Source organism: Octodon degus, unplaced genomic scaffold (assembly GCF_000260255.1).
Source record: "Octodon degus isolate 3935 unplaced genomic scaffold, OctDeg1.0 scaffold00006, whole genome shotgun sequence".
Lineage (NCBI taxonomy): Eukaryota > Metazoa > Chordata > Mammalia > Rodentia > Octodontidae > Octodon > Octodon degus.
Genome location: NW_004524582.1, coordinates 24,529,338 through 24,540,319, shown reverse-complemented (window position 1 = coordinate 24,540,319; position 10,982 = coordinate 24,529,338). Strand labels below are relative to the sequence as shown.

The window sequence follows — 10,982 nt, the reverse complement described above, 5'->3', positions numbered from 1 at the left end:
GTCTGATCTAGTAGTGAGACCCTGAACACCCTGTAGACCCTTGCCTAAAAATATAAACAAACAAAAGATTACCTTTGTCACACAAATTTTGCTCAGCACAAATAGTGACCTCAAGGTCTCCTTCCCTGAGGAGTGATGTCCTCACACTGTGCCCTGGCTCTGTTTTCTCAGCACATGCTGCATCAGTCCACTGGCCACTGCGGTCACTCTCTGTAGTCAAGTCTCCCTCACATCCAGGGGCAGATACAGTGACATGGCAGGCAGGGGCAAGGACTGCCGTATGAGAAGGAACAAGTTTTGCCTCCTGGCCCATAATAAGTTTGGTGGCAGGGGTCTTCATGCTGTCCTCAGGACCCAGATGGTCTGGAGGAACAGAACACTCCACAGCAGGATCCCTGACAGGTGACATGCCGTCAACTTCTTTAGCACCGGTGTTTACTGCTGCCCAACAGTGGGTGTTGACAGAAAGGCCCTCAGCCAGATGCCCAGAATGTCCTGGTCCTCTCAGTTGGGCAGATGAGGAGGTAGCACTCTTCTCCATGCCCTTCCCTGCTGAAGGGGCCATGCCCCCACCCTCTGCTGTCTCAGCCACTGGACTTTCTGCCGCAGTCTGAGCGGTGCTCAATGACACCTTTTCCTTTTCTGCATCTAAGAGATGCGCAGTGCTTTGGTTTTGTCCTGCTGCACAAGGGTCTGGCCCAGGGCAGCCCTTGCCATGTCTGCCCCTCTCTTCAGCACACTCAGCACTGGGTTGGCCCTGGGCAACTGAAGGCTCACAGACTGGCAGCCGCTCCCGCCCTTCCTCAGCGCTCATGGCTGGCATGGGGTCCTCTTTCTTGTCTCCAGCAATTAGCCCAGGGCACTGAGTGCTGTTCTCAGCAGTGACACTGGGTACAGGGACCTCACACTTGTTCTCGCTAGCCATGGACAGCTCATGGTGCCCCGTGGGCTTGGGTGCAGCCAGATGATCCTCTCTGGGCTGGTCCAAGCTGGCGGCTGTCAGCACACACTCTGCTGTGCTGGTGCAGATGACGGCAGCATCACTGCTGTCTTCCACTCTTGCAATGGTGGCTCGGTCCTCATCCAGGGGGACAGAACCAACCATGATTGCCTCACATCCTTCAGTGCTTGTGGAAATCATGGCAGTGTCGTTTGTCTCTTCTGCTGTAGTGACTGAAGGGCAGGTCACCTCCTGAGGGGCGGCGCTGGACACAGAGCCATCACAGTCCTCCACTGAGCTGGTTGAGATGACCGCGCTCCCGTCCGTAGCAGACTGTGTGTTTTCATTCGCTCCAGAAACGCAGGCCTCGCAGTCGTCAGTTATGCTGGTGGAAATGAGAGCACACTCGTCTTTTTCCTCCTTGCTGGTTGAGGCAAGAGGACCTTCAACTTCTGCAGGAGCACTAGGCATAGGAACGTCAAAGTCCTCTGTGCTCACGAAGATGGGACCATTAGCCCTTTCTTCAACCACTGTGAGCAGATGCTGACTTTCAGCACAGGTGAGGGTCACTACACTGGAAATAGGCACTTCGAACTCCTCCCCTATGCTTGTGGAAATCATGGCACACTCGTCTTTCTCTTCACATCTGCTAGGAGGAAGCTGGCCTGCATCACCCGAAACTGCACTGGGTGTGGGGGCCTCAAAATCTTCCATGTTTACCCTGGTGCCTTGCGCATTTTCTTCACTTCTCAGGGTATCCGAATGGCCTTCTCCTGCCTCTAGAATCGTGCTCACCTGAGGGGCACAATCGTTGGATGTACTGGTGGAAATCATCAGGCCTTTGCCTCGACCTTCACCCCCAGCTAAGCTCTCCTGGTTGGAAATATCGTCACTGACTGTAGTAGCCATGAGGCCATCACACTCTTCATGCTCCGCAGAGGTGATGACACCTTCATCTTCCTTTTCACTTGGTGATGTGTGATCCACTTCACATTCCGGAATGGCACCAGATACAAGAACATAACTGCCCTCCACCAGACCAGTGGAAATAGTGGCATCTTCAGCCTTTTCTTTCCTACCAAGCTGACCACCACTTTGGTCAGAAGCCGCGCTCACCATGGGATCCTCGCCATCTCCCAGAACTGGTGCCCCTTCACTCTTCCCTGCAGCTGCGCTGGTCACACTACTTTCCACGATCCCCTTGGCACTGGAGCAGATCTCTGTGTCTTTGAGTTCCTTCTCTGCAGCACTCACACTGTCAACGTTACTTTCATTTGCATTCATGAGGGCTGCCCCAGCCTCAGTGTCCACGCGGTCTGCTGTAGGACCAACTTGACTGTCGCCTTCTGCACTTTCGCAAATCAACACACCTTCATTGTCCTCACCTATTATAGCTGAGCACATGGAAGCATGTCCAACCTCATTGCCTCTCCCAGTACTGGTCACAACGCCCTCGCCCTCCTCGTCCTCCTCCTTTGCGCCTGTGCTGGTCACAATGCCTTCATCATCACAGGGGCCAGTAGCGACTAAGGGGATAGCAGTAACTTCTTTGGCTACTGTGCTGTCCATTGCACTCTCTCCACCTTCTTCTGTTTCGGAACTTATCAGACAGCCTTCACCACTATCTTCTGAGCCCGTGCAACTCGCCAGCCCCTCCCCATCTTCCTCTGTAATGCCTGTGCTAGTGACTGCACTCTCACCTTCTGCCCCATCAATCACAGAGCCATCACCTTCCTGGTTGGCACCTGTACCAGGGGGTACATTGTTGTCCACCAGGACCACCTCTGTCCCTGCAGCCACACGCTCCTCCCTGGGCCCTGCTCCTGTCACAAAGTTATTGCTTCTGCCTTCTGTTCCCGTGCATGTCACAGTGCCCTCTGTTTCTTTTTTGGGACCCGTTCCTGTCTGGTCTCCCTGGGTACCATCAACCTCTTCACTGCTCATGGATCCTGTTCTTATTTCTGTCCCAGCACTTGTAACTGCACCATCGCTTTCGACTTCGCTAATAAAAGTAACAGTCCCTCCCACTATCTCTGAGTCCCTGCTTGAAGAACCATCACACTTTTCTTCAGAGCCTGCACTGGTTACTGCATCGTCTTTCTCTTCAGACACAACACTGTTCACACTGGCTTCGGTTTCACACGGATGAGCAGCTGTGAGGGCTGCGGTTCCATCTTCTGATTCGGCCACGGTACACTCTCCACTTTCACCTTCCTTGGTGCTTGTGAGCAAAGTTTCACTTTCAGCAAATCCTTCGGTGACGATACCCCCACCCTCTTCGGCTGCAGCAAAAACAGTGCATTCACTGGCTTCTGCCCCACCCTGGAGGGGATTGTTTATGGTGCAGGTACCCACTATGAAGCCTTCATCTGCTTCGATGCTGCTGCATGGCAGAGCCACTCTACTCTCTGTTTCTGAGGAAGTAGTGGTAGCATCTCCATTCTTTGCTGGGATCAAGGTGATGCCCTGGTCTTTCTCTTCCGTACTAGTGGGAACAAAAGCCTTTTCTGCTCTATCAGACCCAGCTGCTCCATTCTTTTGCTGCAAAATGGAGGACGCAGCATCCCCTCCACCACTGGTGTCTACTTCAGTGTTCTGATTTCTTCTTTCAGCACCAGCTGATACATTTATCTCATCTGGGTGAGTGCACATAAGGTCAACAGTTCCCCCATTTCTGTCTGTAGCTGTAACTGTCTGCTTTAGAGTGGGCTCTATACTGAGATCATTTTCTCTCTGGGTTGTATCTGTCTTTCTGTCTTTTTCAATGTTGTTTCTCACAGTCATGTCTGTGGACTCGCTGGTAAGAGGTGTATTTATTTTAAAATCTCCACTGTTCAGCGGTGGGGCCTGGTGGCCTTCTGGAATGTGACTTCTGCCAGCCATGCTTGTTTCTGCTGAGGCACCTACTGTGGAACCTTCACTATCTTTGCCAGCACTGGGCCCAGGGACCTCTGATTTCTTAACAGTTAAGCTTTGGTTAGGGGGATCAGCATGAGCCACGAGGGAGGTGCTGCCAACATGCCCTTCTGAGGCAGTTCTGCCAACTACAGGAATTACATCTGAAGCTCGAGGTTCAGTCTGAGGCACAACATTCACTGAACTTAAGGTCGGAGGGGGGTTTGCATCTGTGGAATGTTCAAGAGCAACATCTCCTTGAGCAGCATGTTCTTCAGTGGGTCTGGCTGAGCATTTCAAGTCTCTCTGCAGCCCTCCACTTTCTGAAGAGCTAGGAGGCAGTATTCTATGACTCATTTCGGAGTCTATGTCCATTTCCTGAGCTCCCTGTTGAACAAGCTCTTTCTCCCTGGGATTTGGTTTGGACATGGCAACCTGCATCTGTACTTTCTTGGCCAAGGTGCTTTTGTGGTCAGTTTGCTTTTCTGAATTGCTAGATGTTCCTGTTCCACGGACCAGTTTACAGGCTGTAGCTGGTTTCAGATCTGTGGCAATTTTTAATTCATCCTTTACAGCTGGAGTAGTAGCTTTCTGTTTTGTGACATTTTCAGAGTCTTTATCTTGTTGAGAACTATTATTGCTGTTGTCTTGGGTTTTAAGTATTTCAAATACATTTCCAGCACCTGTATCAGAATCAATTTCCATCGGCTCTAGTTCAGGAACTGATGTATCACTTCTTTTTGGTTTCTGAAGGGAGGAACTACTGAGAGTACCCAAAGGGTTTGTTAATTTTTCGTCTCCTTTGGTCGTTTCTTGTGATACGCTTCCTCTTCGATTTTCACACAACCGTCTACTTAATTTCTTTTCTGTGACTGGACCGTTCCCTCTCAACTTCTCATGATTACTGTCAATTTCTTTACCATCTTTGTCATCTGCTTTATTTTCCTCCTTCTTTTTTATGTCTTTACTACTATGCTTCATGCTTCTGCTTTTGTGCCCATCTGACAACTTCCTCTCAAGTCTGGAGGAGCCTGACTCCTTCTCTCCTTTACATTTCTCCTTTAGCAATGGTAGTTTAGCTCTGTGACCGGAATCTTTCTGTACACTATGTGAAAAGGAGGCGCTCTCTAATACAGGTTCAGCACCAGTTTCTTCTAGGGGTTTGTCCTCAACTTTAGCCTTGCGTGGTTTATCTGGGTCATTTTCTTCTGTGGTCTTTTCCTTCTCTGGTTTTGGAGTGGCAGCCTGTTTCGTGACGCTTTCTTGTAATTCTGTTTCAGCAACTCTTAACTGTTTGCCTTGACCTTTCGATTTTGACTTCAATGTAAGTTTATCTTCAAGCAAGCTCTTTGTTCTTCTCTTCTCCCTGTGAACAAGCTCTTCTGGTTTTACACTGTTATCTACATTAGTTGGATCTGTGTCACATTTATCTTCTGAATAACTTTCGCTTCTTCTCTGTCCAGTGACCACATGTTGCTTAGAACTTGCATCTTTCTGAATTTTACTATCACTTGATCTTCTTGATTTGTGCTCTGCTTTGGTCTTCTCAGTCGACAGATGTCTCTCTTTTTTGCTGTTTTCCTTACGCACATTCTCATCTGTTTTTATAATATATTCAGACACTGGCTTTCCATCTTTGCCTAAAACTGACAATTTCCTTTCATTCCTATGTTTACTTTTTCGTTCAGCTTTATCATCTGAAGGCTTTGTTTGTTGACTTTGCTTCTGATTATTTTCTTCTCCTTTCAAACCTTTCTCTGAAGGGTGTGTTTCAGTCTCATCCCCAGTTTTATGTGTGCTGTCACTCTTATATTTATGTTTTGTAGACAATTTCTCTTCTGACAGAGTTTTTTCTTTTTCAGGTTTCTCCTTGGAGGTTTTTGCCTCTTTCTTAGGGAGGTTTTTCAAGTGTGACATTTCAGAATCATCTTTCTTTAGATGCTTTTCATTTTTAAGTGTGTTTTTCTGTTTCTGAGGTTCTTCTGTGCCAACTTCTGAGCGTTCTGTTTGTCTTTTTCCATCTCTTGTATCAGTTTCTTCCTGAGTCACTTCCAACACAACAGGGGTAGATGTTCGCCTTTTATGTTCTCTCTCTACTTTACACTCATTTTTGTTTTCATCAGCAGAATGTAAGGTTTCTGAAGGTCTCCGGGCAGGTCTACTTGGCTCGCTTTTTGTATGAGCATGCTTTAGTTCTTTTGAAGAAGATGCCTTTTCCTTTTCACAGTGCTATGAGAGAATAAACGTTAAAATATGAGCAATGCCCAAATCAATTTTTAGATTCAAATTTAATATTTGGTACATTTAAAATAGCTGACACATATGTGACACCTAACTTTGCTCTTGGAAGCACCCATGCTAGGTTTTATTAATTTCACCAGATACATCAGAAAGCTGAAGCTCAGTATGACTCCCTAACTTGACACTTTTGCAACAAGGGGCTGTTCTAGAAAAAACTTTTGATGATCGTGTTAAGTCCAGCACTCTTCCCAGTATATCTAGGCAGCTTTAGAGAGCCTAATCTAGTTCTTCCTCTGAGGTTTAGCATGCATTTGAAAAGCCTTGAAGTCCACAATGCTAGAGCCCCTAACGCCTGGTAGCTATAATAAATATAAGCAGAAGAATGATAGTCCAGTGTCTTTAAATTAAAACCATCCATGCTGATGAAAATAATTTAAACATTTTACACTGAAATAAAGGTTTCCTGATATTTATACTTAGCAGCCCATATAATTCAGAGCAAATGGACAACACTGCACCTATGAAATCTCAAACACAGTAACTCATAGTAACAGTAACATACACGTGACCATATGCATTCAGGGGAAGCTCGAGATCAGTGTATGAATTTTCCTTTCTGTCACAGTTTGTCACTGAATAGATCATTAATTAGGAGACACCGATTAAACCTATTTCACAAAAACTTCGTGTCTATTTGCTATAATTATTTTCACTCAAATAATGTGCCAAACACCTCTATTTCTTAGGGCCAGCTTAATACCCTAAGCTTAATACCCTAAGTTGTTGTTAAATTCCAACATGAAGACTAACATGTAGGTTTTTTAGTATAGAAATCCAAACATAACACCTTAAGACACTTTAAACTCAACAAAGGAAAAAGCACCAGGAGTTTGTATCAAACTAACTTTTTTTTTCCAAACTAACTTTTATAACAAAGAAATCTAAACAGCTAATGTGAATGTAATTTAAAAAGATGTTTCACAAAAATTAATCAAAACTAAGTATTTAAAACTATACCACTGCGACACTAGGATGTACTTCTAAATATGAATCTAATTTTTGATTATAGAAAATAAAGTTTATTAGCTATGAACAAATAATCATTAAATTATGAGTCCCTCCCTTTTGAAAACATTAAGAAGTTTTAGCTAGAGCATTATAAATATGGCTGTGTAAGTAACGATTTGAAATCACTGAAAACCAAAGGTTATTTTGGGAAAATAGCGCAAAAAAGTAAAGAAATGGATTCTCTGCATGTATTTCCAGTTTCAAACGATCTGGTCAAGAGTGCACACTAATAAACCCAGCACTCAGATGGCTGAGACAGGAGGAGCGCTGTGAGTTTTGGAGGACATCCTGAATTCAAGGCCAGACTGAACTACATAGTGACATCTTGTCTGGAAAAATAAATAAGGCTGGGAAGAAAGCTCAGTAGAATAAGCACTTGCTGGCAAGTGCAAGGGCCTGAGTTCAACCCCCCCCCCAAAAATAAATAAATAAAATGATCAAGTTTTACATATAACCAACCTAAGTGTTTACATATAAAAAGAGCTTAAATAATGATACACCCATTCAATGTTAACATTTTGCAAACAAAAACAGAAAATCTACAAAAAAACAAAATGATTAAAATGTAAGAAACATTTTGCCACATCACTTCCACTGTAAAAAATTACATCCCAGGGCTGGCCTGATAGCTCAGAGGACTAAAGTGCCTGTGACCAGGGTTCTAGCACCACTTGCTGTGCTGGCCCCGCCCCCAGGGCCCACTGAAAGGGTGATTGCGACTAGGCATGGTGGCATGCGCCTGTAATCCCAGTGCTTTGGAGACTGAAAACAGGAGGATCGCTACGAGTCCGATATGAGTAGTGAAAACCTGTAGACCTTATATGAAATACATTTAAAAAAAAAATTACATCCTACATCCCTAAGTGGACAAGGAATAAAAGAACAAAATAGATGCTCTGTTATAGTGGATATTTTAGACCCGTTTTCCCATTTTATTCCTTCTCAGGATTAGCACCAGGAACTCTGTTATTGTGTGTGTGTAAAAAACTGGGAGGGTGAAAGGAAAAGGACAGAACTTACTAAATAAAAGATGCAAATGTAACAGAATAAAACATTAAAAGAGATACAAATTAACTCACCAAAATGAGGAATTCAGGCCATACTAGGATGGGGGCTCAAGAATGCTAAATGGGAAGAATTTTTATTTTGCATGGAAAAGATGAAATTACATTCAAAGTTTTACTACAAAAGACTAAAAAGTCCATATCTAACAAAAGAGCATCTGAAACAGGATTCTTATTAAGACACACCTCACTTGTTTTAAGGCTTTCTTTAAAGTCTTCTTCAGACTGCTGTTTCTTTTTGGCATTCTCTTCAGTGTTCCTAAAGGTGGGGAAACATCCATTATGAATACTAACTCAACAGTAAGAATCTCTCAGTAAGGCAGGAAAAAACACATTCCTTTACGATAAGCACCAAATTCATAAATAGAGGGTTGTTAGACATCAACTTAAATCCTATTCTTAGTTGACATGGAGTTTATAATGTCAAATGTGGCATGAACTACTCTGGGTGCTAAAGAAAAGTGTAGCCGAAGCCAACTCTTGATTCACTGCATGAAGATACATGCTGCATGAACTATGTTTGTATCTTAAAAATTTTACCATCTTTGTGAGTGAATGTTGTAGACTTTTTTATTCAGATATCAATTGAAATGAGAAACAGTAACGAGAGCTGACTATTCTCAACAAATTCTACAAACTATTGCTTCATTTATCTTGAAACCCATCATTAATTTACATAATTGCAACTTGACAGAAGAGCAAAATTGTAGCCCACGCTCACAGTGACCTCACAGCTACTCCCTCAGTCTTTTTAGTTTTCCATTTCTTATAGAATTAGCAATGATAATGTAGAGTTAAAAATAACCTTGGATTAGAGGGAGAAACATGGGATACTGGCAAAAAGAACCCTATGAAGGGCTGGAGAGTGGATGCAATTATTCCAAGTGGGTTCATTTCTGGAGGAATTCCAGAAGGTCCCAAAATTCTCTGACACTCTGATACTGTGTGTTAGCAAACATATATTTTTCTGGAGAGAAGGTATAAAGCTTTCATGAGATCACAAAAAAGTAACTGATACATTACTTTAAAGGCTGGGGATTTAGCTCAGTGGTAAACTAGCACTTGCCTAGCATGCATGAGGCTCTGGATTTGATATGCTGCATATATATTATATACACGAACACGTACATTACTTTGAAATGTTAAGACAACGAATTAAGGCAGTAAAAAAGAAATGTAAGCACCTATGTAAGCATGCAGTAACATACACACTGAAGGTCTAACTCTTTACTACCATGAAGGCTTGCTTTTTGCTGGAAGCATAATGCATTCAAGTGAGTATACAATTAGAGCAAGACTAGATATAATATGTACCTTGAATCTTTCCTTCTTTTTTTGCTTAAGGCTACCTTTTTCTCTAAAACTTTTCGTTCTTTAAGAACTTCTTTAATTCTAGCGGCTTTCGGTTCCAAACTCTTTGTTGCTGATTCTTCTAAGTCCACATTATTTTTGCCTAGAAAAGAAGCAGTCAGTAAACTGTGTTTCAGAAAAGGGTCTCATAAACAATGTTGTACTTATTTTTCATTCAAACTTTATTTTTTTTACTTTTTGTGGTACCAGGGATTGAACTTAGGACCTTGTGCTTGCCAGGCAAGCACTTATTCTACTGAGCTATCTTCCTGGCCCCAAACTTTATAATTATTGTAAAAATCAAAAAATGGCTTTAAAGCCCTAAGTTGTGCTGAAATAAACATACTAGAACTCAATTTTCTTTTCATCAATATTCCACATGTTACCATAAAGGACTGGGGGCGTAGCTTAGTCACAAAACATATGCTCAGCATGCGTGAGATCCTGAGTTCAATACTTAGTACTAAAAACGTCAATTTAAATCCTATTCTTAGATGACATGGAGATCATAATGCCAAATGTGATAAAATAAAACAAAAGCCAAAAGTTCACTTAAAACATAGTTGAATTCCACTACTATCAGCAGTGATGCTAACAACCATATTCCAGTGATAATTCATCCCAAAATTCTTAACGTAACTGGCATAAACTGATATTCAGTGCTTAATTTATAGGTAGGGATATAATAAAAACAAAAATGACAAAACACATCAGATTAAAAAAGAAATCCGCCCATACTTGCGAATAGGTCATTTTATTTTATATTCTTGTCATAAGACCAGAATAACTAGAATATAATGGTACACATGAGATAGTTTAAAATAATTAAATTTAATAGGTACTCTACCTTGACTTTTCCCTTTGGAAGACTTCGTCTTTTCTGCTTTTTGTTTTCGTTTTTCTTCAAGTTTCTCCCTATTAATTTGTCTTCTTAAAAGTCTTTCTTCTTTTTCTTTTGCCTAAAAATCACAAAATAATTCAAACGATTATTGGGCAAAAGCAAAGACACAGAAAGAAAATATATACAGGAAAAAGGTCTGTCCTTCAGTTGTTCTTTCAAATAAATGCAAAAGTACATATATTCTCTCCTCTCTTCTCCAAATACATACATAGGGGGCCAGGGAGATGGCTCAGTGGAATAAGCACTTCCCTGGCTAGTGAAAGGGCCTGAGTTCAATCTCCGGTTCTGCCAAAAAAAAAATAAAGATAAAAAAAAAACAGATATATACACTCTAAATAGATACATACACAGGCATTTATGTGTAAGTGTATGTTTGTTTATATGTTAAGTGTGTGTTTCAATTTGGGAGCTACCAGAAGAATAAAAAAAAGATGCGAAACTTTTTCCTTTCTCAGACTGCCATTATGGAAAGGTATAATTTGATAAAGGTGGTTCAAACAGACCAAAAAAAAAAAAAAAAAAA

General features: G+C 42.4%; 1 protein-coding gene across 1 annotated transcript in view; it reads right to left on the bottom strand.

Annotated features, from left to right (window-relative positions):
• The window catches only part of Bod1l1 (biorientation of chromosomes in cell division 1 like 1), a 51,738-nt gene that overhangs the window by 29,012 nt on the left and 11,744 nt on the right, over window positions 1-10,982 (bottom strand). Inside the window, exons 7-10 of the mRNA XM_012516493.2 lie at window positions 10,406-10,517; window positions 9,523-9,661; window positions 8,395-8,467; window positions 73-6,064 (exon numbers count right to left, since the gene is read on the bottom strand). Coding sequence (XP_012371947.1) covers window positions 73-6,064; window positions 8,395-8,467; window positions 9,523-9,661; window positions 10,406-10,517 — 6,316 coding nt within the window. The remainder of the gene's footprint in view (window positions 1-72; window positions 6,065-8,394; window positions 8,468-9,522; window positions 9,662-10,405; window positions 10,518-10,982) is intronic.